Consider the following 26,081-nt stretch of genomic DNA (forward strand, 5'->3'; position numbering starts at 1 on the left):
TGCTATGGTGTTGATGGGAAAAGACAATGGAGGACAACCAGGGGCTGAGCTCAGGGAGGCAGCCTGACAGAGGAGTTAAGAGTATATTGGGGCAGGTGCTGTGGTGTAACAGGTAAGGCCACTGCCTGCAGTGCTGGCTTCCTATATGGGTGCCCGTTCAGGTCCCGACTTCTCATTTTCTGATCTAGCTCTCTTTTATGGCCTGGGAAAGCAGTAAAAGATGGTTTAAGTACTTGGGCCCCTGCACCTGCGTGGGAGACCAGGGCCGGGTGGGGGGGGAGCTCCTGGCTCCTGGCTTCAGACTGGCCGAGGTTCAGCCGTTGCGGCCATTTGGGGAGTGAACCAGCGGATGGAAGACCTCTCTCTCTCTCTCTCTCTCTGCTTCCCCCTCGCCTCTCTGAAACTCTGCCTTTCAAATAAATAAATAAATCTTTAAAGAAAAATAGTGTGGGCTTGGGATTAAAATTCTATCCATGTCTTTTTAGCTTTGTGGCTTTGGATAAGTCACTTAGTCCCTCTATGCCTCAATTTCTTCATCTGCAAAATGGGGCTAATGGTAGTGTATATCTTCATAGGATTGTTGTGATGTTGAAATACCCTGCTCTGCCCATCAAGGTTTTTTTTTTTAAGATTTATTTTATTTATTTGAAAGAGTTACAGAGAGGTAGAGACGGAGAGGTCTTCCATCTGCTGGTTCACTCCCCAAATGGCCACAACAGCTGGAGCTGCACCGATCTGAAGCCAGGATCCAGGAGCTTCTTTCCGTGTCTCCCACATGGGTGCAGGGGCCCAAGGGCTTGTGCCATCTTCTACTGCTTTCCCACAGCAGAGGGCTGGATTGGAAGAGGAGCAGCCGGGACTAGAACCAGCACCCTTATGGGATGCTGGTGCTTCAGGCTAGGGCTTTACCGCTGCTCCACAGAGCCGCCCCCAATCCTTTGTTGTTAATACTCCCACCATGCTGTTCACAGGCCAAGTTGAGAAGATAGTTGTCTGTCACTGGTTCACTAGTAATAGCATGTTCTGTAGTAGACAGCTTCACTTGGTCTTGAATCCCTTGCCAGGTGACAAGAGGTTTCCTTTGTTTTGGTTTTGCTCTGGGAACATGTCAGTGATGTTAGTCTATGGTACTGTTTCAGCCCGGTCCCAGAATGTGCTCTTAGAAACTGGGCCATAGTTTTGAAGTTACTGGAAGTAAAATTTCCCTCTTGTTTATATTTAACTTGTGCCACTAGGTGGCACTTTAAGGACATTACAGGAAATTGGCTTTACTGATTTTATTTAAAAATTTTATTGTAAAAAAATTTTAATTGAAGTATAATATGCATGTAGGAGAGTATACATTGAATGTGCAACTCAATGATTTTTTACAAGCTGAGTACATGTATATCATCAACACCTGAATCAAGAAGCAGGGTATTATTAGCAACCCTAAAACTACCCTTATGCTCCTTCCAGTCACTGTCTCCCATTCTTAGGATTATCACTCTTCTGACTTCTAATAGCACAGTTTGATTTCTACTTTATTTAAGTGGAGTCATGCAGTATATCCTTTTAAAACATTTATTTGAAAGGAAGAGAGAGGGAGGGAAGGAGGGAGGGAGAGAGAGAAAGAGAGAGAAAGAGAAAGAGAGAGATCTTCTATCCACTGATTTACTCTCCAAATGGCTGCAGCAGCCGAGGCTGGGGCAGGGTGAAACCAGAAAACAAGAGCTCTTTTGAGTCTCCCACATGGGAAGCGCCCAAGTACTCAAGCCATCTTCCACTGCTTTTCACAGGTCATTGGCAGGGAGCTGGATCGGAAGTAGAGCAGCCAAGACTCAAACCAGTACCCATATGGGATGCCAGTACTTCAGGCAGAGGCTTAACTTTCTACACCACAATGCTGGCCCCTCAGTATATATTTTTGTGTCTGATTGCTTTTGCTTAAGTGATGTTTGTGTGATCCAGTCACATTGTTGTATGTAGTTGTTAATCATTGCTGTGTGGTACTCCATTGTATGAGTAAATATGAGTATATTCATGTTTTCTACTATTGATGGATATTTGGGTGGTTTCAAGATTTTGGCAATGGTGAATAGTACTGATAGAAACATTCATGTACAAGTTGTTGAATGGGTGTGTGTTTTCATTTCTCTCAGGTTTATACCTAAGATAGAATTTCTTGGTCATACGGTAGGCATATGTTCAGCTTTAGTAGATACTGCCAAACCATTTTACAAAGTGTTTGTACTGATTTACACTCAGTCAGTTGTATTTCCATTCCTGTTCCAGATCCTTATCAATGCTGAAGTTATTTTATGGCTGGTTCCTGACTCTAACATAATTTTTATAGCTTCATTTCTAGCCAGCTATTTCTAATTGAATTTTTAAAAAGCCACCTTCCTCTGATGGATGTAACTTATGCAGGAAGAGCTATGTCAACCCAAAAGGGGATGTTTATTACAGTCTCAGTGTGGTCTATTGGTAACTGGAAAGGATGTTATTCTAACACTATCACTAGTACAGACAGTTGGAACCAGGAAGGGAATTCAGATGATAAGTGTGGTAAAATATCAGGTGATGCCAGGTCTTTGAGGCTCTTTGAACTTTTTACGTGCTTTTGTTACTGTTTCCAAGCCCATAGATGTCATGGGTGAGAGACCAGTAAAAAGGATTTCTGAAGGCCTCATAAGGAGATACCTTTGAATTGTGATGGGGGTAGGTACCTGTTCAGCAATAATCTGTTTAGTTTGGCAAAACATACATATGGGTATCTCTCTCCAACGTTACCCATGAAGACATGAGTCTCAAGAGATTCCTTCCATAGGTCACTTTACCTGTGAGGTTTGCTTTTGACTCTGCAGATGGTGTTATAATCTGGCTTTGTGATGCAGAGAGTGGAGCTCAGACTTGGCTCATGTCTCCATTCTATTACTACATATTGGAAAGAGATGAGCAAAATCATGGTCATAGTCAAATATTTTTCTTTTAGACCAAAAAAAAAAAAACCTAAACAATACTTTTCTAGTTGTAACAGGAAGTCTATTTCATGGATGCTGTCTATAATCCAGTGAATCCCAGGGATCTGCAGGGGATTCTGGCCTATGACTGATAAATCCAGGGACTAGTCGCCAATTCTATAACTATCCACCTATCTGCTTCTGCCAAAGTTGTCCCTGAACTCCTCTGTCGGTGTTTTTCTGGGAGTCGCCAGTGTTGTGTTAGTTTGCCGTGCTCAGACGACCACTAGTGGTGTTCCATGCAAGCTGCCTGAGAGTGTGCTGAGGCAGCCAGGATCGCCCAAAGTCCAAGAGGGCTTTTGATTAATATGTAATGTGTGTACATTTTCATGGTATAGATTTCAGTATTTCAGCACCTGTATCCAGCATAAACTGATCAAATCAGGTAATTAGCAATTCCATTTCCTTATCTTTTGTTTATGTTTGGAGCCTACCAGCTCCTTTCTTCCACTTCTTCATCATAGGGTATGTATTATGTTATTGTAAACTATCGTCACCTCACTGTGCTGTAGAACACTCGAACTTATTACTTCGACTTGCCTGTATTTGGTACCTGTTTCCAGCCTCCCACCATCCCTCCTCCCCCAACCTCTAGCAATCTCTGTTCTGAGTTTCAATGGACTTTTTTGGAAAGCTTTTCTTTAATAAATATAAATTTCATAGGTATAGCTTTTTGGATTATAGCGGTTCTTCCCCCTATACCCGCCCTCCCACTGCTACTCCCATCCCACCTCCTACTCCCTCTCCCATCTCATTCTTCATTAAGATTAATTTTAATTATCTTTATATACAGAAGATCAACTCTGTACTAAGTAAAGATTTCAATAGTTTGCACCCACACAGACACACGAAGTATAAAGTACTATTTGAAGACCAGTTTTACTGTTAATTTTCATAGTACAGCTCATTAAGGTCAGAGGTCCTACATGGGGAGCAAGTGCACAGTGACTCTTGTTGTTGATTTAACAATTGACGCTTTTATTTATGATGTCAGTAATCACCCGAGGTTCTTGTCATGAGCTGCCAAGGCTATGGAAGCCCCTTGAGTCCACAAACTCTGACCTTATTTAGACAAGGCCATAGTCAAAGTGGAAGTTCTCTCCTCCCTTCAGAGAAAGGTACCTCCTTCTTTGATGGTCCCTTCTTTCCACTGAGATCTCACTCACAGATATCTTTCATGTAGGCTATTTTTTGCCACAGTTGGAATTTTTTTTTAAAGCTTCCATATTTGAGAGAGGACATGTGGTATTTGCCTTTCGTTGCCTAGTTTTATTTCACTTAACATAATGATATTAACAGTTCTGTCCACATTGCTGCAGATGTCAACATTTCATTCTTTATATAGCTGAATAATATCCCATTGTGAATTTTTATGTGTGTTTACAGCACATTTTCTTTTGTATATGTTTTATTTTCATTTTATTTGAAAGAGAGAGAGAGAGGGAGGGAGGGATGGAGGGAGAGGGAGAGATGGAGATGATCTTCCATACACTGGTTTACTCCCCAGTGTGTTCAAACAGCTGGGGCTGGGCCAGGCCAAAGCCAGGAGCCAAGAACTCAGTTTGGATCTTTCATATACATGACAGTGTCTCTACTACTTGAGCCTTAATCTGCTGCCTCTCAGAGTGCACGTTAGCAGGAAGCTGGATTGGAAGTAGAGCAGCTGGACATGAACCAGGCACTCAAATATGGGATGTGGACATCCCAAGCAAGAACTTAGCTGCTGCTCCCACCATCATTTTTAATCCATGCATCCATGGACCAGGGTTGTGGCTTAGAAGGTTAAACCTCTACGTGCAATGCCAGCATCCCATATGGGCACTGGTTTGATTCCTGGCTGCTCTACTTCTTTTTTTTTTAAATTTTTTTTGACAGGCAGAGTAGACAGTGAGAGAGATACAGAGAGAAAGGTCTTCCTTTTTCCATTGGTTCACCCTCCAGTGGCTGCCGCGGCTGGCGCGCTGCGGCCGGCACACGGCGCTGATCCAAAGCCAGGAGCCAAGTACTTCTCCTGGTCTCCCATAGGGTGCAGGGCCCAAGCACTTGGGCCATCCTCCACTGCACTCCCAGGCCACAGCAGAGAGCTGGACAGGAAGAGGAGTGACCAGGACAGAATCTGGCACCCCGACTGGGACTAGAACCCGGTGTGCCGGCGCCGCAGGTGGAGGATTAGCCTATTGAGCCGAGGTGCTGGCCTGCTCTACTTCTGATCCAGCTCACTGCTCATGCACCTGGGAAAGCAGCAGAAGATGGCCCAAGTGCCTGGGGCCTCTGCCCATGTCAGAGACCCAGAAGAAGCTCCTGGCTCCTGGTTTTGGCCTGGCCTAGTCACAGCCATTGCAGTCATTTCGGGAGTAAACCAACAAATCAACAAATGGAGATTTCTCTCTCTCTCTCTCTCTCTCTCTCTCTCTGTCTCGAATAAATAAGTAAATCTTTTTTAAAAAAATCCATGCTCCATTGGTAGGCATTTAGGTTGATCACATATCTTTTTTTAAAAGATTTATTTATTTACTTGAAAGTCAGAATAACACACAGAGAGAGAGAGAGGTCTTCCATCCACTGGTTCACTCCCCAATTGGCCACAACGGCTAGAGCTGTGCCCATCCAAAGCCAGCAGCCAGGAGCTTCCTCCAGGTCTACCTCATAGGTGCAGGGTCCCAAGGACTTGGGCCATCTTCCACTGCTTTCCCAGGTCATAGCAGAGAGCCAGACTGGAAGTAGAGCAGCCAGGTCTCGAACCGGCGCCCATATGGGACGCTGGCACTTCAGGCCAGGGCATTAACCCCCTGTACCACAGCACCAGCCCCAGATCCCATATCTTAAATATTGCAAATAGTGCTACAATGAATATGGGAGTACAGGTATCTCTTTGATATACTGAATTCATTTTTGAAAGGGCTTTTATTCTGAAAAATGTTTAGCACCACTGATCATCAGGGAATTACAAATCAAAATCACAGTGAGATTATCATCTCATTCCACTTAGAATGGCTATTTTCAAAAAGATAAAAAATAAGTGCTGATGAGAATATAGAGAAAGGGGAAGTAACACTATTGGTGGCTATGTAAATTAGTACAGCCATTATGGAGAAGAGTATTTAAGTTTCAACAAACTGAAAATATATCTGCCATATAATCCAGCAATCCAAATACTAGTTTTATTTCCCAAGGAAATAAAATCATATCGAAGAGATACCTGTACTCCTATGTTTATTACAGCACTATTCACAGTAGTAGGAGTTGTCTGTTGGCAGATGAATGGCTCACTAAAATGAAGCATATATACATAGTAGAGTATTACTCATCCTGTCATTTGCAGCAACAAGGATGTAATTGGAGGACATTATGTTAAGTGAAATAAGCCAGACACAGAGAGATAAATATTGTATTATCTCATTCATGGTGGAAGCTAAAATAGTTGATCTTACAGAAGTACAAAGTAGAACAGTGGTTACTGAAGGCTGGGAAGGGCATAGAAGGGAGTGGAATTTCTGCATAGTAGGGTAAGTTGTTGACACAATTAATTGTACTCATGTATTTCAAAACAGCTGATAGAATTTTGAATGACCCCAGCACAAATGACAGATATTTGAGGTGATGGATATGCTAATTACCCTGATCTTTTTTGGAAACATTGATGAAACTGGAGGACATTCCGGATACATAATCACACATTGTGTACATATATTAAAATATCACACTGTACTGCATAAATATGTAAGGTTATTACATGTAAATTAAAAATAAAGAATATATTTTAAGAAACTGATCTCTTAGACTGTTGGTCACTAGAGACTAAGCAGGGGAGGGAGAAGGGGATGGAGAGAGATAAGGTAACAGTTACCTAAATACAATTAGATTGGAGCAGTTAGTTCTAGTGTTCTATAACATGTGGGGTAACTATCATCCACATAATTTATTATATATTTTTAAAAGATTTATTTATTTGAAAGGCAGAGTTACAGAGAGAGAGAGAACAGAGGGAGATCTTTTTTTCAAAGTTTTTATTTATTTATTTGAGAGGTAGAGTTACAGACAGTGAGAGGGAGAAACAGAGAGAAAGGTCTTCCATCCGCTGATTCACTCATCAAATGGCTGCAATGGCCAGAGCTGGGCTGATCTGAAGCCAGGAGCCAGGAGCTTCTTCCAGGTCTCCCACACAGGTGCAAGGTCCCAAGTGCTTGGGCCATCTTCTACTGCTTTCCCAGGCCATAGCAGAAAGCTAGATCGGAAGAGGAACAGTGGGAACTAGAACTGGTGCTTATATGTGATGCCGGCACCGCAGGTGGAGGATTAACCTACTGCGCCACAGCACTGGCGAAGAGTTTAAAGAGTTTGAAGGTTCCCAGCACATAGAAATGATGAATGTTTGAGGAGATGGAAATGCTAATTATACCGATTTGCTTTTTATGCATTGCATAGGTATATTAAGTTATACTATGCTCAATAATTATGTACAAATACTATGTGTAAATTAAAAATAAAAATTTCATTCTTCCAATATTGGTAGTAGTTTGGATAGCCTGCTTTGTGGCTTATCATCCAAACTGGAGCCAGCATTTTCTTAGTTTAGATTGTCATCTAATGATGACAGTAGCTACCATTATTGATTAGCTACTGAGTAATTGTGATTAGTATGCTAGGCAGATATTTCCCATAAATCATCATGATGCTGTGACTTAGGTGCATAATCAGCATTTTGCAGATGAAGAAATTGAGACTCAGAGAGGTTAAGTATTTGACCAACTTACACACCAAGCAAGGGCAAGGCCTGCATTTGACTGCAAAATATACCCTGTGCTCTGTACTGCTGTGTTCTGGCTCCAGTTACTGTAGAATGGACTTTGACTCTTGTCCAGTGAAACATGAAACAATGTTGGGTTCACTGCTAGCTCATTTCACACATTGATTAGAAGACCTATTTGCTGGCATTCAGCTTAGGCACTGAGAAAATGATAGAGCAAAACACAGATCCTGCCTTCTGGGTGCTTACATTTCGGCTCCACTGCTGTCTTGCAGATGACTGAGGTCAAAGATTTTGGTAATTATTCTTGGAGAGAATTCAGTCCTTTGGACCCTCTAAAGCACCTTTACCTACCTTCTCTGAGACTAATTGTGAACTGATGGGGTTTGTTGTGGCTGGAGTGTTGTTGGCTGTTGGTTCTTCATCTTCTCAGCATGGATTTGACCACGTGGCTTTCTGGTGTGCCCTTGTTTAGCAAAGATGGAGGTCCGGTGAAAATTCAGCACAAAATAACATTTAGAATATCTGTAGCCTGCTGAAAAGTCCCTGGAGGCTGTAGTAGGATTGTCTGCTCATCTGCCTTGAATTTAGCCACTGACTATGTCATCTTCAGTCTTGGGGTCTGTCTGGAGTTTTGGAAGACAAATAAAGCTTGAGTTTCATCTTCTAATTGGTCAATAGCATGGGTATTCCAACCTTTTAATAAGTCACCAATTATCCATTCCTTGGCAAAGTTCTGCAATTAGACTACTTATTTTTTTAAAATGAGATTTGACTATTTTTATTGCAAATTTGGCTTTTAAACAAAATCTTATTGCTGAAGATTTTTTCCAGCTGGAAATATTTGTTTATGGAGCTGTGTGGAATATCCCTCCCCCCATGATAAATGGTAGAGAAAATAATTAAGAAGCCTAGTTACTTCTTGCATGAGCACCTGTGGCCTTGTTCTGACTGGGGCCTCAGAGACTTGATTTTCTCATCATTTAAATGAAGAATTTGGACTATCAGTAGTCCCCAGTTGGTCTGGGCAGGCTACATAGAAATCACCTAGGGATCTTGTTAAAATACAAGTTTCTAATGCTTCACCCCTATGAGATTATGATGAGAGAAGTCTGGGGTAGTGTCTAGAAGTCTGTAATTTATAACAATTCCCAAGATAATTCTCCTGTACCAGCTATATTTGCAAATCACTGGGCTGGAAGGTCTAGAACAAACAGAATTGAGTTGGGAAGAAACTTCTGGTATGCTTGAAGACTCAGGGAATACTTATGTGCCTGGGACATGCTCCATATGGATAAACTAACCCAGTTATGGTGCAGAGGTAAATTGGAGCCAGATGATGGAAAAACCTGTAACTGTCTGAGAGATTATGCTATGTCCCATAGGCCTTGGGGACCCAATGAAGGGCTTTGAAAAAAAGCACTTTGATAACCCTTAAAGATTAGTTTCTCAGTGGTGTGCGGGGTGGATGGGACTAGGTAAGAAACTGAAGACTGGAAAAAAAAACCCACTGAAGCACCTAGACTGCGATAGGAGCAGTAGACATTTGTAAAGCTAGCCTGCCTCAGTGGAGCTGAAATCTAAGACATGATAGTTTAAGCTACTTTAAAAATCCAAAATTCATCAGTGTTGCATTCATATGCCTTGACTATTATAATGAGAGGTTTTTATTGTGTTTTCGCTCATGGGGTTTCAAAGGAGCCCAGTCAATAAATTCTTGCAGAAAAATAGCTGGCAGCAGGAACAGCAGCTCTTACTGCAGGGAAGGCGAGAAGAAGGAAGCAAGGAATGGGGTGCTTTCTTACCAGACAGCACCCCCCACCCTCACCTGTGGCCAAAGAGGGAGGAGGAGAGGATTGCAGCAGTGGTCCCTGGTCTGCCAACTGCTGTGGAGAATGCTCTTCTCCAAGAATTGGGTATGGAATGTGGCATTTAACATTCAAGTCAAATGGAGTGTTCTTCCTTTGTTGCTGTCAAGCTCTCTCTATATACAGTCAGTGTTTGCCAAAGTGTGTTCCACACAACATTAGTTCTGCTAGATGTTAATTGGAGTTACATAAGAATAAGAGTTGAATCCAATAAGGTTGGGAAGTGATGGGTTAAGAAAAGCAAATGGGTTCATTTACCCCATAGAATTTCAGAGCATGGAATGTGCTCAGTGAATCTCCAAGAGGGACATGAACTAGGCAGGGTTTTCTAAGACTATATCTGTGAATTCCTTTTTTCCCCAGCCACAGGCCAAATCTACCCCACTGCCTGTTTTTGTAAATAGAATCTATTAGAAGAAGCCAATGCCCATTCATTATATTGTCTGTGGCTGCCTTAGCACAATGGCAGAGCTGCAACGGAGACTGCATGGCCTGCGAAGACTTAGTTGTTTATTACTCTCTGCCCTTTACAGAAAATACCTGCCAATTCCTGCTCTAAAGAGTTCATAGGACTGGCATTCTCTGGGACCTCCATTTGAGAGATACTGGTTTAAGATGATATATATGCGTTGTTTCAGCACTGCTTTATGATAAATCTGCTTAGTTGTTTCAATTTCTATATTGCTATAATTCTTTATTTTCTGTCACAGCCCTTAATCATTATTTAAGATCAAAATTTGGGTTCTTTGTGTCCTTGTTCTTTTCTTTCAAGTTTACCACATTTCACCAATCACCAAGGGTGTAGGATGGTACTTCCCAAAGTTCATAGATAATTAGAATTAAAAATCTCATTTTGGGCCGGCGCCGCGGCTCACTAGGCTAATCCTCCGCCTAGCGGCGCCGGCACCCCGGGTTCTAGTCCCGGTCAGGGCGCCGGATTCTGTCCCGGTTGCCCCTCTTCCAGGCCAGCTCTCTGCTGTGGCCAGGGAGTGCAGTGGAGGATGGCCCAGGTGCTTGGGCCCTGCACCCCATGGGAGACCAGGAAAAGCACCTGGCTCCTGGCTCCTGCCATCGGATCAGCGCGGTGCGCCGGCCGCAACGCGCCGGCCGCGGCGGCCATTGGAGGGTGAACCAACGGCAAAGGAAGACCTTTCTCTCTGTCTCTCTCTCTCACTGTCCACTCTGCCTGTCAAAAAATAAAAAAAAAATAAAAATAAAAATAAAAATCTCATTTTGGTGTAAAATCCATTTTGAAATCCATGCATTTTTTTGTAACATTCATTTCCATAAACTTTGTTGAAGACCGCTCATACCTATTTTTCTGTTTAAGTAACTCTCGTATCTCCCAATCTCCAATCCTACCACCCTGGTCTATATCATAATCTCCTTTTAAAAATTTATTTAATTTTTATTTGAAAGGGAGAGAAGGAGTTGGGGGAGAGAGAGAGAGAAAGAGAACTCATTCCAGGTCTCCCACCTGGGTGGCAAGTACCCAAGTATTTAAGCCATCCCCACTACCTCCCAGGGTTAACGAGAAGCTAGAATCAGGAGTGGAACTGGGACTTGAATTCAAGCACTTTGATTTGTGGGCATCCCAAGTGGTGTCTTATCCACTGGGTAAAATGCCCACCCTGAACATTGTCTCTTGTCTTCTTCAGCATTCTAATTGGGTTCTCTTTCTCTAGTATGGATTGCTTCTAGTCCTTGTCACTTCCTGGATCTAGAATAATCTTTATAAAATACGAATCTAGGTAGATCACTTGCCTACTTAATGCTCTTCAATGGCTCTAAGTTCTTTAGAATAAGTTCTAAATCCTCAACATGGATGTATAAGCAATTTTCAAAAAGTTCTTGGAAAAGGTATATTAGGAGCAAAGCATCAACTGCAAGAGCTTGTCCACCAAAATAAGCTTTTTAAAAAGATTTATTTATTATTTGAATGGCCAAGTTACAGAGGAAGCGAGAAAGAGACACACAGAGAGAGACATCTTTCATCTGCTGGTTCACTCCCCAAAGAGCAACAATGGTTGGAGCTGGGCCAGGCTGAAACCAGGAGCCAGGAGCTTCTTCCTGGTCTCCCACATTGTTTCAGGGGCCCAAGGACTTGGACCATCCTCCGCTGCCTTCCCAGGTGCTTTAGCAGGGAGCTGGATCGGAAGTGGAGCTGCTAGGACTCAAACTGGTGCCCATATGGGATGTTGGTGTTGCAGGTGGCAGCTTTACCCACTACGTCACAGTGCCATCCCCTTGAACTTATCTTTTAATTCCATTTTCTGGGGCTGGCATTGTGGTGTAATACCGCCTGCAACACCGGCATTCCGTATGGGTGTTGGTTCTTGTCCCACTGCTCCACTTCCATCTAGCTCCCTGCTAATGGCTGGGAAAAGCAGAGGAAGATGGCTGAAGTGTTATGGGCCCCTGCCACCTATGTGGGAGACCTAGAAGAAGCTCATGGTTCCTGACTTTAGCCTGGCCCATCCCTGGCTGTTGTGGCCATCTCGAGAGTGAACCAGCAAATGAAAGATATCTCTTTCTCCCTCTCCCTCTCCAACTGTGATTTTCAAATAGTATAAATAAACCTTCAAACTTTCTAAGAAATTTTTAAAGTACCTTGGATATCCATCAAGGTCTGGTAGAGAAAACAGAAACTACTTTAGCATTTCATACTGGGAGATATTTAATTCAAAGAATTTGGTACTTCCAAAAAAGATTAGACATTCCTTGATTTCTGCATGTTGCAGTGTAGCACAAAGCATGGAAGTAGAAGGCAGTGCTCAGTGGGCAGCAGGCAATCCATATATCAATCTATTTCACTGCCCTTCTCCATCATCAGCCCTCCTTGTCTTCTCCCTACTCCTTTCTGTCATTCTACTTTATTAGATTCAAAATTCCATACATTCTAGAGTGTTATTTTCTTTTTAGAAACTTAAAACAACCAATATTTATTAACTCACTGTCTCCACAGGTCAGGATTATTAGAGTGGCTTAACTGGGTAGTTCTAGCTGAGGGACTCTCTTAAGGCTACTGGCAAGATGTAATCTGGGACTGCAGTTATCTGAAGGCTCAAGTGGGGCTGAGGGATCTACTTCTGTGATAGTTCACTCAGATGGCTTATGGCAAGAGGTCTCACTTCCTCGCTACATGAACCCTGGGATTAGAAAAGGAAAGCTGTGTGTCCTTAGTAGCCAACACTCAAAGCATCTGGGAGAGGGCTGTGGCAGCCAGGTAAAGTTGGTCTTGGCGTGGCCACCACAATGCCTTTGATAGCAGGCTTCCTCCTATTTACATCTCACACATCTACCATGGGCCTTGATACATCAGAGGTACAAAATAAATATCTGTGTAATTGAATTGTGAATGAACAAAAGTACTTAGCCTCTCTGGGCCTGTGTCCATTTTTGGGAAGCAAGCTGAACAGAGGCTGTATTGTCCCATCAACCAAGGGAATGGGCAAAGCCACAGACAATTCTCCATATTCAGAATGGTGGCACCTTCTAAATCCATTTCCTATGCAGGGTTTTCATTGCAAAAGGAGAATGAAAATACATTTGTCATTTGTGGGCAGAGGAGTATATAAGGTACATAATCTTGGGTTTCAGCGAATTCTTTGCTCGAAGTACATTTTCCTGGCTTGCTGCATCCTGCCTAGGTATGTGTTGTTGCACAGAAGCCATGAAGGCAGCTCTTCCATTTGCAATGTTAATTGTGAACCAAATACTTGTTTCTTTCACTAGAGTCAGGCCTTGAATTTCAGTTCAGAGAAGCAAAACTTTGGAACACAACTATCATGGTGGCAGAGTTGTTCCCCCAACTTTCTCAAATGCTCAGAGAAAAAAAGTGAGCCATCAAGGCTCCCCTGTTTTCATGGGTTATCATTCTTCCAGAATTGATGATTCAGAAAAGTCTGAAGAAATAGCAAAGGAACTTCCCTGATTTGTTCTGCTTTCTAGTTGCTAGGCCTAATGTAAGCCTCATACTTTTTCTTCCTTCCCTTCCCTTCCCTCCTACCCTCCTTTCCTCCTTCCCTCCTCCTTCCCTCCTTCCCTCCCTCCTTCCTTCCCTCCTTCCCTCCTTCCTTCCCTCCTTCCTTCCCTCCTTCCCTCCCTCCTTCCTTCCCTCCTTCCCTCCTTCCCTCCTTCCTACCCTCCTTCCCTCCTTCCCTCCTTCCTTCCCTCCTTCCTTCCCTCCTTCCTTCCCTCCTTCCCTCCTTCCTTCCCTCCTTCCTTCCCTCCTTCCTTCCCTCCCTCCTTCCTTCCCTCCTTCCCTCCCTCCTTCCCTCCCTCCTTCCTTCCCTCCTTCCCTCCTTCCTTCCCTCCTTCCCTCCTATCGCTCCCCCTCTTCGTGGAGGAACGACACTAAACCCTGCCTAGGCTTCATATCCGAGTCATGGCACCATTATGTCGCTCCCCGTCTTCGTGGAGGAACGACACAGGACCCTGCGCTGTTCTTTCATCTGCTCGGCCCTCCCCGGGTTTGCTGCTGGTTCTTCCCGGGTTGGCTACCGTCCCTTCCACCTCCGTGGAAGGGCGGTTCCCCCTGGCCACTTTCCCCACTTCCGCGGGGGAGCGGCACACCGCCGGCCGGCTCTCTCGGGGGCTGCTCAGATGTTCCTCAGGTGTTCCTTCAGATAGATGTTCCTGTTAGATGTTCCTGGTGCATGTTGTCTCTCTCCTCCTTTATAGTCCTCTTCCGCCAATCCCAGCTCGGCTGCCCACACGCCGAGTACGCTGCTCTCCTCCAATCAGGAGCAGGATCAGCTCCTGGAGGTCATCACTCAAGTTGGCGAGAGGCAGCTGCATAGAAGCTGTTTTCTCCTCTCCCAGCGCCACATTGTGGGAGAGCAGATGCATAGAATAAGTCTTAATTCCAGTAACTTAGTCCAGTCCAGGTTGCTCCCCACAGATCCCCCTTTCTTTTTATTTTTTGGTGTTGATACGCGCCTGTCTTCGGTGTCCCGCGGCACACACTCTGCTCTGCTTGCTAGAGTTGCCCACAGGTGCTTACAAGTCCTATCAATCAGGCAAACCGAATCTGGGTCCTCTCTTCGCCATGTTGTGAGGAGGTTTTTAGGCGCTGATGCGTGCCTGTGTTCGGTGCCCTGCAGCGCATGCTCTGCTCTGCTAGAACTGCCTGCAGGTGCTTACAAGCCCTATTAGGCAAACTGAATCCAAGCCTTCTCATTGCCGTATTGTGGGGAGACTTATTGGTGTTAATTCGTGCCTGTCTTCGGTGACCTGCGGCGCATAAACTGCTAGCCGCCCGCAGGTGCTTATCGTCCTAATCAGGCAGACCGAATCCAAGCTCTCTCATTGCTGTGTTGTGGGGAGGCCTGTCTCTATTTCTCTATCTCCGGGCATTCCTATTTCTCCTATTTTACTTCTATCTACCAGCATTCCTATTTCTCTCATTTCACTTCTAGACTTCTGTTTCTCTTATCCCTGCGGCTTCCCGGCGCCCGCCCGGAGGCTGCTTCTCGGCGCCTCGCCCCGCGGCGGTGGCTTCCCAGCCCTGAGCCACTTCAGCCCACGCTTCTCTCATCTGCGCGGCTTCCCGGCTTCGCGCGCGCACTCCGCGGTCTCCGCGCCCCTTCGCATCCGCACCACGGCCTCGCGCTAGCCCCACGTTCCCTATCTATTCACGCCCCGTGCTCTCTCTGCACGCGGCGGCTTCCGCGAGTCACACAGCGTAGCTTACGTTTCCGCCACTAGCATTCAATCTAAGTTCCCCGGGCTAACCTGGCGAATTCAACCTAGCTTATGCGTCTCCGCCTTTCGGTCTGGCTTCCCGTCCTTTGCTCCCCGGGCTAATCTGACGGATTCCAACCTGGCAGCCCACATCTCTGCCTCTGGTTCCAGATTTTCGCCTTTTGCCCCCCGGGCTGACTTAAAGAATTCCAAGCTGGCTTACATCTCCGCCTCGGCCTGTACTCGCGGCTTCATCCTCCCTAACATTTTTCTCTACGCGGTATATTTCCCTAAGTTTTCTTCCAACAATATTCCTCCCTCATTTCTCCTGGCTTCTCCCCACAGTCCGTATCCAAGTCTGTTTGTTCTAGCTTTCACTTTCGCTTTCGACCTTAGAGATTTCTCCCAGCTTCCCCCCGTAGTCCGTATCCGAGTCTATGCCTAGGCTTTCAATAGCTCCTTCCGGCACCTTTTTCGTCCGGCTTTCCCTAGGCTCTTTGCTAGTCTCTCTCTCCAGTATTTTCCCACTTCTTCCCGTTTCTTCCCTCCTAAGTTTCCTATCCGAGTCACGGCACCATTATGTCGCTCCCCCTCTTCGTGGAGGAACGACACTAAACCCTGCCTAGGCTTCATATCCGAGTCACGGCACCATTATGTCGCTCCCCGTCTTCGTGGAGGAACGACACAGGACCCTGCGCTGTTCTTTCGTCTGCTCGGCCCTCCCCGGGTTTGCTGCTGGTTCTTCCCGGGTTGGCTACCATCCCTTCCTCCTCCGTGGAAGGGCGGTTCCCCCTGCCACTTTCGCCACTTTCCCCACTTCCGCGGGGGAGCAGCACACCGCCGGCCGGCTCTCTCGGGGGCTGCACAGGTGTTCCTTCAGATAGATGTTCCTGTTAGATGTTCCTGGTGCATGTTGTCTCTCTCCTCCTTTATAGTCCTCTTCCGCCAATCCCAACTCGGCTGCCCACACGCCGAGTACGCTGCTCTCCTCCAATCAGGAGCAGGATCAGCTCCTGGAGGTCATCACTCAAGTTGGCGAGAGGCAGCTGCATAGAAGCTGTTTTCTCCTCTCCCAGCGCCACATTGTGGGAGAGCAGATGCATAGAATAAGTCTTAATTCCAGTAACTTAGTCCAGTCCAGGTTGCTCCCCACACCTCCCTCCCTCCTTCCCTCCTTCCTTCCCTCCTTCCTTCCCTCCTTCCCTCCTTCCTTCCCTCCTTCCTTCCCTCCTTCCCTCCCTCCCTCCCTCCCTCCCTCCCTCCCTCCTTCCCTCCCTCCCTCCCTCCCTCCCTCCTTCCCTCCTTCCTTCCCTCCGTCCCTCCTTCCCTCCCTCCTTCCCTCCCTCCTTCCCTCCCTCCTTCCCTCCCTCCTTCCCTCCCTCCTTCCTTCCCTCCTTCCCTCCTTCCTTCCTTCCCTCCTTCCTTCCCTCCTTCCCTCCTTCCTTCCCTCCTTCCTTCCCTCCTTCCTTCCCTCCTTCCCTCCTTCCTTCCCTCCTTCCCTCCTTCCCTCCCTCCCTCCTTCCTTCCCTCCTTCCTTCCCTCCTTCCTTCCCTCCTTCCCTCCCTCCTTCCTTCCCTCCTTCCTTCCCTCCTTCCTTCCCTCCTTCCTTCCCTCCTTCCCTCCCTCCTTCCCTCCTTCCTTCCCTCCGTCCCTCCTTCCCTCCCTCCTTCCCTCCCTCCTTCCCTCCCTCCTTCCCTCCTTCCTTCCCTCCCTCCTTCCCTCCTTCCTTCCCTCCGTCCCTCCCTCCTTCCCTCCTTCCTTCCCTCCTTCCCTCCTTCCCTCCTTCCTTCCCTCCTTCCCTCCTTCCTTCCCTCCTTCCCTCCTTCCTTCCCTCCTTCCCTCCTTCCCTCCCTCCCTCCTTCCCTCCCTCCTTCCCTCCTTCCCTCCTTCCCTCCTTCCTTCCCTCCTTCCTTCCCTCCTTCCCTCCTTCCTTCCCTCCTTCCCTCCTTCCTTCCCTCCTTCCCTCCTTCCCTCCCTCCTTCCTTCCCTACTTCCTTCCCTCCTTCCCTCCTTTCTTCCCTCCTTCCCTCCTTCCCTCCCTCCCTCCTTCCTTCCCTCCTTCCCTCCCTCCTTCCTTCCCTCCTTCCCTCCTTCCTTCCCTCCCTCCTTCCCTCCTTCCTTCCCTCCTTCCCTCCTTCCCTCCCTCCTTCCCTCCTTCCTTCCCTCCTTCCTTCCCTCCTTCCCTCCTTCCTTCCCTCTTTCCCTCCCTCCTTCCCTCCTTCCCTCCTTCCTTCCCTCCTTCCCTCCTTCCTTCCCTCCTTCCTTCCCTCCTTCCCTCCTTCCTTCCTTCCTTCCTTGCTTACTTCCTTCTTTCCTCTATTTCTTTCTCTTTCTTTTTCTCTCTTTCTTAGAAAGCCCCTATCTAATATAAATTTCATAGGTACAGCTTTTGGAATACAGCAGTTCTTCTCCCCATACCCTCTCTCCCACCCCCACTATTTCTACAAAGGTAAGTGAAATAGCTTACTTTGAATGGGGATTTTGTATGCCTAAATCTCACCTTCCCCCCCACCCCAAACTGTTTTATTTTCCCCCATCTCTTCCTGGGATTACTTCTGGCTCTTACAGGTCTCTTCTGTATTCTGGGACCTTTCTGATTCCCGTGTTCCAGTTGCCTCATGAGATTCCCTCCGCTTTGGAACAGGTCCTGGAACTGAAGGGAGGGGTGGAGAGTTCTTGCGTTTCTTCCTAAGGAGACTGATGTTAGATGCAGTCTGACTTGACACTATGGAGCTGTCTCTTAAGAGTCACAGAGCTAGAACACCCCAGGCCTTTGCAGTTTTAGGAAGGTAAATTTGTACATGGAAAAAAATATTTTGAGGTACATCTCGCAGTTACTTCCTCATCCTTCTCACCCCCATCACAGTGCTGTTTGTGTTTATAGAGATGTTTAAGAAAAAAAGGAAGTAATAACAAAGATACCCTAGTATTTTGCTGTGCTCAGAATCCTCATTTATGTTGAAAAGAGGGCCAGTTTATCATGTTCCTCAGTAATTCCATGAGAAGGAAACATCACTCATCTCCCTAGGGAAGAGAGCAGTAGAGCACACATCTCTGCCTGATGTCGGAGACCTGACCACTTGAAAAGCCGAGAGCTGGGGCCTGTCACCTCTCTCTGCCTCCCTGATGGGATATGTTGCTGTGGACCTGTGGTACCTTCCATGGGCAGTCTGCATTCCTGGAGTGGGGCTGGCCATATGCCTTTGATACAATAGATAGATTTTCTGGTGGAAGGCAAATGGAGGCTTCAGGTGTGAGTTGCCTTCTTCAAAACAGTTCATGGGAAAGCAGGCATGCAGGGGGTTATTGGGCCCTCCCTCAGCCATGTGTAAAACTGCCATTTGGCTCAATGTAAGCCTCATACTGGACTATGACACCATTTGTCAGAACCTCTAGGGAAAGGGAGGTGAACATTGTGCTCCCCAGACTCCTGACAATGAACAGCCCTTAGACAGCTTAGCTTTGATGTTTCCTAGGCTCTTCAAACTCAGTGTGCTAAGCACACTGTGCCTTACTTCTGCTTCTCCTGTGTTTCCTGTCTTGGAGATTGACCGCAGTACCCCTGTGGTACTTCAGGCTGAAATTCTGTGTACTGGAGCTTAGGAGGTCCTCCATGAGCCCACTGGGGAGCCTCCTTTCCTACCACCCCCACGTGTTGCTCCGTTAGCTGGCTGTGTCCTGCTTATTGCTCAGGCTTCCGCTGAGAGTTTACCTTTGCCCAGTGTTTCTGTAGTGGCCACATGTGCCCACCACAATCCATGGAAACACAATTTTCCGGTCATTTCTCTGCCTCTCCCTCGGACTTCAAGCTCGTTTTAACCAGTCGTTGGCTTGTTCATCCTTGAATACCAGCACTAGCACAGGGCCTGCCTGTAGAAGTTGTTCGGTACATATGTTCTGAGTGAGTAGCACTCAAGACACTCACATCTAAGAATGCCTGAGTCTCTAGAGTGTACTGGTTACCTGCCCAGCTTGGGAACTTAAGGTCTGTGTTCAGATTCTGCTATTTGTGTCATCTTGGGTGAGTTCCTTAACCTCTTCATCTTCAATGTCTTCATCAATAGGATGGAGAGAACTACTTCCTAGGGCTGTGATGCTGAAATGTGAGAATTCATGCAAAGCACTCAACAGTGTGTGACACATAGTAAGTGTTCAGTGTGCCACAGTGTTAATAACATGACAGTAATGGACAGTTATCCTTAATAGTAGAGAGGAATAAAAATATGCTTGGATTTAGGAAGATACTTAGAAAATATACTTGGATTTAGAAATCAGGCACCTTGGGAGCCTGTATAGTGGATTTAGAAGAGGTGGAGATTTGGTTGGTACAAAATGTAGGAGCAAATGGAATTAATCTGGGGCAGAATGAACAGAGGGAAAACTGGGAAGGTGAAATTGAAGACAGAATTTTGAGAGATTCTACATTTGAGGAATAAGAGGAGTCAAAACATGAGAGAGAGAGAGAGAGAGAGAGAGAGAGTGAGAGAGAGAGAGAGCGAGCATGATTCCAAATAGGAGGTTGCAGCTTCTCACATGCCAGGGACAGGGGGTTTGTTGTTTATAGCCCTTGTCTCTACTGTTGAGGAAACTTTTTTTTTTTCATACTATTTGTTGAACTCTTTACTTAGTGTAGGGTTAATCTTATGAGTATAAAGTAAACTCAAAATAGATCTTTGTAAAAATTAAGAGTGGGAATAGGAGAGGGAGGAGGAAGAAGGGTGTGAACATGGGTGAGAGGGAAGATGGGATGGGAAGTATCACTATGTTCCTGAATCTGTATATAAGAAATACATGAAATTTGTATAGATTAAATAAAATTAAAAAAAAAAAAAGAAATGAAAAGGCAGTCAGTGATGCCATGCCGAGCAGGTCAATGAGGAGAAGATTTGAGAGACAGCCCAAGTCTGTGAAATGGGAGAAAGTTAGCACCCATGGGAAGCAGCAGTTTCTGTAGAGTCCGAGGAAGGTTAGAGAGGGCCAAATAGCAACCCAAGTGGCACGTGAAGACACTGTGTTGTGCTACAGTGTGTATTTCTGCAGTGTAGATTAGTTTGTGGGCAGATAGAGCACTGATGCTAGTATGGGGTGGAAATCACATTGGTTCATGTGCAGGTTTTTTTTTTTCTGCGTGTTCACCTTTTGCTTCACTGGTTAATAGCAGCTGACAGCAAGTACTGGAGCACAGCTGAAGGCCACGAGCCCTGGGGAAACAAGGAGTTGCATGTGACACCTAGTCAGCCTGTTTCCTTCCACTGGGCTGTTCGGCACCTGCCCTGCCTTGACTCGCGTTGGGGGCATTCCTTGCCATTCTTTGTGCTTTTGCTCATTGATTCCATTCCACTCAGCAGTACCAACCCTTCTCGTTGCTCTTCCCTCCACACACCCTCTTCCTTTTATTAAGGTAAAGAGCTACACTTAATGGAGTGTTTCTTCATTAGGAATTTAACACTAAAAGTGCACTTTTTTTTAAAGATTCTTTTTTTAAAAAGATTTATTTATTTGAAGGCAGAGTTACACAGAGAGAGGTAGAGAGATCCTCCATCTGCTGGTTCACTCCCCAAATGGCTGCAATGGCTGGAGCTAGGCCGATCCAAAGCCAGGAGCCAGGAGCTTCTTCTGGGTCTCCCACGTGGGTGGCAGGGGCCCAAGCACTTGGGCCATCTTCTACTGCTTTCCCAGCCATAGCAGAGAGCTAGATTGGAAGTGGAGCAGCCAGAACTCGAACTGGTGCCCAGGACTCCTGGTTCCTTTTCATAAGATTGAAAGGAGGAATGGGAAGTATTAACGGGTCTATGAAAGTGCTTTCTCTGGGGATCAGCAGACTTAACCATGCTTGCTTATAACTTGGTCTAAATCAATTTTCCCTTAGTGGCTATTTTCCTAAGTGCTCTCTCACATATATTTAGGTGGTTGTGTTTTTGCATTTCCGTCCTCCCTCTTATCTCTTGCTACAGTCTGAACAAGTCTCTGAGGCTGAGTTACTCCCACAGCTGAGCAGAGCCCCTTCGCAGGCTGGAGAAAGTAGTCCAGCAAAGAAGGTAAGACCAGCATGAGGATGCTGTATTGATGGCATTATGAGCCCTGCTTTCTACTAGCATATGTACTGTTTTAAGGCTGCCACCTTCAGAAAGGAATTCCAATGATCTTGATTTCTGAAATGTGGGTTCTTTGTGAAGATTAAGAACCTAAAGATTCCTGGGCTTGACATTGGATTTTGCTGACAATTTATACCGCCCTGCCACCCCACAACCTTCCAGCTAATCATGGTGGCCTTTTGATCTTCTAGTGAGATAAAAAAGTGCTATGAGAAGGGACACGTGCCTTTAGTGAAATTGTACATATGTGTCAAGCCTCTATGAGTACCTCTTGGAGTGGGATAGTCTCCTCCTCTTGGTCTTATCCCATGGTCTCCTCTTGTATCCTAGTGTCTTCACTTCTGCCTGGCCATGCCATTGAGTCACCTGCCACCTGCTTAGTAGGTGCCACTCACTCATCCTGCTCCCTATTCGTCTTCTTCCCCATTCTAGTTGCCCTCCGCTCCCTATTCGTCTTCTTCCCCATTCTAGTTGCCCTCCGCTCTCTCCCAGGCCCTTCATTAATCAGAGAGAGTGGGCTTTGGGTTCAGGAGACCAAGTTAGGAGGATCTTCCAATGAAACAGTCCAACTGTCTCCTTCCAGAACATACTATGGCTCTTTTGTTCCACTTCATTTAGAAATCAGGAGTAAGAGAATGATGATTTTGTGACTAAGACCTTTATAAAATCCAAAACTTATATTCCCAAAGTGAGCCAGAAGTCCATTCTGTGTGCAGTTAGAAAAGGCCTTATGCTGTGAGATGCACACAGGGTCTATGTGAGTTGCAAATGCCAAGAAGTGATAGTCTGCTTGAAACACGAACAAAAGAAGATAAACGAGAAAAAGGGAAGGCCTCTGGACCTGACATCCTTCCAGATGTCAGGAACAGGTAATACAGGAGCTGGAGGCTCCCAAATGAAAGAAAAGATAAGGAAATAGAAAGTGTAGGCCGGGTTTGATTAGTTTATCCTATATGTATGTGTGTGTGTTGAAATATTTTCCCATACTCCCCATACTCCATACAATGTACAAATATTACATTTTAATCAATTAAAATATTAAAATAATGAAAAACTAAATAGGAGTGAAGGAAGGACTAAAAGAATGAAGGAAGGAAAGAGGGTAGGCAGGCTGGGAGGCCACTGGAATCTCATGCCTGTGTCCCTCCAGTTCTTGCCAAGCCAGGAATTAGCTATATATCCTCAGATGTGTAGTTTGAATAGAACAGCCATCTGATCTTGGGGATAGGGCTACAATAACATGGGCATTGGCATGATGGGTAGGGGGGCATTTAACTTTTTGATTTTCATTTTGTTTTTAATTTGTAGGATGCACCATATTCTCAGCCGCCATCAAAGCCCATTCGTAGAAAATTCAGACCTGAAAATCAAGCTACAGAAAACCCAGAGCCTTCTACCATTGTAGGTGGGCCAACTTCCACAGCAGCCATGAAACCTCATCCTACAGTCCAAAAGTAAGTGAATCAGACAAATGAGAGTGACAGCAGAAACTTCCATTTAAATCTGCAAATATATGTATCTAATTGTGTTTACATTTACACTCACACCTGTACACAGATTTGATAATTGTCTTACCTTTCTCATCTCTGTGATGGGATTAAAGTCTCAGTCACCTAGAAAGCTTTATGAGTACTAGGACTCAACCTGACTCAGAGGCAGGCAAGTCCTAGGCTATATTGTGTTGGTTGGGTTTGGTTTCCTTCTCTACCCCTCTTCCTTTTGCTGGCCCAGATTTTGTATGACAGCGCTCTACATAGCAGTTTGCCCTCTTCGTCTTATCTTGTGTTCCCCTGGGGTAAATGGCTAGCTCCATGTCCCACATCCCCAATTTTCAATATATGTGTTATGTGATTATTTTTAATCCTCATAAACTTTCTGTTGTTAACCTCTTTCAACACAGAATGGGCACATTCAGAACCTCTGTAACATTTGTCTAAACAGGTAGAACAGGTAGCCGAGGGAGAATGAGGACTCTTGTAGACATGGCCAGGGACTGAGATGGCAAGGCCCTAGGCAAACCATCCTTCCCTAGATTTGCCTTAATTTGTCTGTTGTGAAGTTGAGTGAAGTATTGTGAGCAGAAATCTGTTGTCTCTCAACTTTAGTGAGCCCGATTGGTCACTGATGCAAAATGCTCCAGACCATCATGACACTGCTGTAGGAGCCCTGCAGGTCTTAGGGGCTTCTGTGGACTTTGTTTTGTTTACACTCTTGTGGTAAGAAAATCAGCATGTTCTGTGGGTGGTGGTAGCAGCTCGCCTTGGAAACCAAAGTCCCATTCTGCATCTTTGTAGCCTTCTTCTTCAGATGATTTTTTTTTTCAAATGGACAGTTCTTGGTGATGTCAGTCCATAAAGGAAGTATACTTTATTCTTCATGTTCACTGAGACCTTTGGCCATCTTCCAGCCACCTTCAAGCCTGGGGGATGGATCCTTACCTGGGACAAAGATGGCTAAATCTTCCACTTTGACTATGACCTTGTCTAAATTTTCTCTCGTGTTCTACCCCAGCGTCCCGTTTTAATTTCCAGTTCATGTTACTACTCAGCAGGAGTAGTTATGACATGCTCCAAAGTGGATGGCATGGCCCTGGGGTTCACACAGTGATCTTTTATTTTCTCTTTTCCAAAAAACAGCTTTGTTGAAATATAATTCATATGGCATAAAGTTTATCCTTTTAGATATACAATTCAGTGGTTTTTAGTATATTCACAAATCTATGCGACCATCATTACAGTCAATTTTAGAACATTTTGCCATCCTATAAAGAATCTCTGTGCTGATTAGAAGTTGTTCTTTCCATTCTCCCTTTCCTCCAACCCCTGGAAACAGTTATCTACTTCTTTGTGGATTTCTGGCTATTTCATGTAAATGGAATCATGTAACATATGGTCTTTTTATGATGGGTATCTTTTAATTACAGTGTTTTCAAAGTTCACTCATGATGTAGCATGAATCAGAACTTAATTATTTTCTTGCTAAATTATTTTGCATAGAGTAGATGTATACCACATTTTATGCATCTATTCACCAGTTAGTTGGTAGACTCTTGGCTTATTTGTACTTTTTGACCTATAAGAATAATGCTGCTGTACTATTTGTATACATATTTCTATGTGGATTTATGTTTTCATTTCTGTTGGATATGCAGAAAACTTCAAAATATTCATGGAAAATTGAATTAAAATATAACTTTATTTTGGTCCCAAAAAATTGAAATCCCTACATAGTTTTCTCATATTACTCATTTTCATGAGCTCTTTGAAGACTATGCTATGCATGGATTTCAAAAGTTTTTGCATCAAATTGAGCTTTTCATTCCATTTTCCATGGATCTTTTGAATTATCCTTATATATAGTACCTGAGGAGTGGGATTACGGGTTGCATGGTAATTTTATGTTTAACATTTTGAAGAATTGCCAAACCATCTTTTGCAGTGGCTGCTCTATTTTATGTTTTTACCACAATCTATGGGAGTTTCATTTTTCTACATTTTGTCAATTCTGTTTTATTTTCATTAGTCACCCTAGTGAGTGTGAAATAGTATCTTGTTGTGGTTTTGATTTGCATTTCCTCAGTAACTAATGATGTTGAGCATCTTTTCATGTGCTTATTGAGCATCTATATATGTGTGTATATATAGATAGATATTCTTTAGAGAAATGCCTACTCATCTTTTGTCCACTTTTAATTGGATTGTTAATCTATTTTTGAGTTATGAGTTCTTTATATATTCTAGATTCAACTCCCTTGTCAGGTATTTGATTTGCAAATATTTTCTACCATTATATGGGGTTGTCTTTTTATTTTCTTGATGGTATTGTTTACAACAGAAATTTTTTTAATTTTGAAGTCCAATTTATTTGTTTTTCCTTTCACTTATATTTTGAGTATGATACCTAGTAAACTGTTGCCTACTACAAGTCATGAATTTTGCTTCTAAAAGTTTGACAATTTTAGGTTGACATTGAGCCATGTAGTCTGTTTTGTATTCATTTTGTGTATGGTATGAGGTTAGGGACCAACTTAATTTTTTTGCATATGGATACCCAGTTGTCTCAGCATATTTTCTTTTATCTTTCCTTACAGTGAGTGTCCTTCACCATGTTATTCTCTCACTGGTGAGGTGACCATATGGTATACAGCTGAGAGAGGATAGTGCTTGCCAGCAATACATTTAGTGGTATAAATGACAGAGATCTAAGCTTTGAGGTAAGGAGACTTCACACAACTCATTTTAGTTCTTAGACCAGCTTATTTTGGAGTGATAAGAAGTGACTTACATTTATAATAACCCTGGAGAGAGAGAGACAGCCAGACACATGATGTTTAGTCTGTGTAATGCTTTCTTATCCAGGATTCTGGCAGAGAACTAAGCTCTGATGCCCTTGGACATCCATTGTTTGCTGTACGTTAACCTCTGCCTTACGTATCTAGAGTGGTAGTTACTGTATGTCATTTTCTAGAAAGTTGAGAAAGGAGTCACAAGCCATTTTTTGTAGGGCTTAATTCTCTACTGGAACTCCAATTGAGAATAGCTAAAAAAGGTAGACCAGCTGCAGAATGGTCCTCAGTTGTGGTGAAATCAACATTAGAACTGACTCATCAGAAACAGATTCAGCTTTACATACTGCCATTGGCTACCCAGCACAAAGGAATTAATACAATTTTGTTTTCAACTGA

The 26,081-nt window shown here is 44.6% G+C and overlaps 1 protein-coding gene across 10 annotated transcripts in view; it reads left to right on the forward strand.

Annotated features, from left to right (window-relative positions):
• REPS2 (RALBP1 associated Eps domain containing 2) overlaps positions 1–26,081 on the forward strand; it is a 259,100-nt gene that overhangs the window by 217,143 nt on the left and 15,876 nt on the right. For 8 of the 10 annotated variants that reach the window (XM_002719927.5, XM_051827619.2, XM_051827617.2 and 5 more), the window contains 2 exons: positions 21,257–21,340; positions 22,706–22,851. In XM_002719927.5, coding sequence (XP_002719973.1) covers positions 21,257–21,340; positions 22,706–22,851 — 230 coding nt within the window. The remainder of the gene's footprint in view (positions 1–21,256; positions 21,341–22,705; positions 22,852–26,081) is intronic. The other 2 variants (XM_051827618.2, XM_051827622.2) reach the window with 1 other exon arrangement.

This window comes from Oryctolagus cuniculus, chromosome X (genome assembly GCF_964237555.1).
Source record: "Oryctolagus cuniculus chromosome X, mOryCun1.1, whole genome shotgun sequence".
Classification (NCBI taxonomy): Eukaryota; Metazoa; Chordata; class Mammalia; order Lagomorpha; family Leporidae; genus Oryctolagus; species Oryctolagus cuniculus.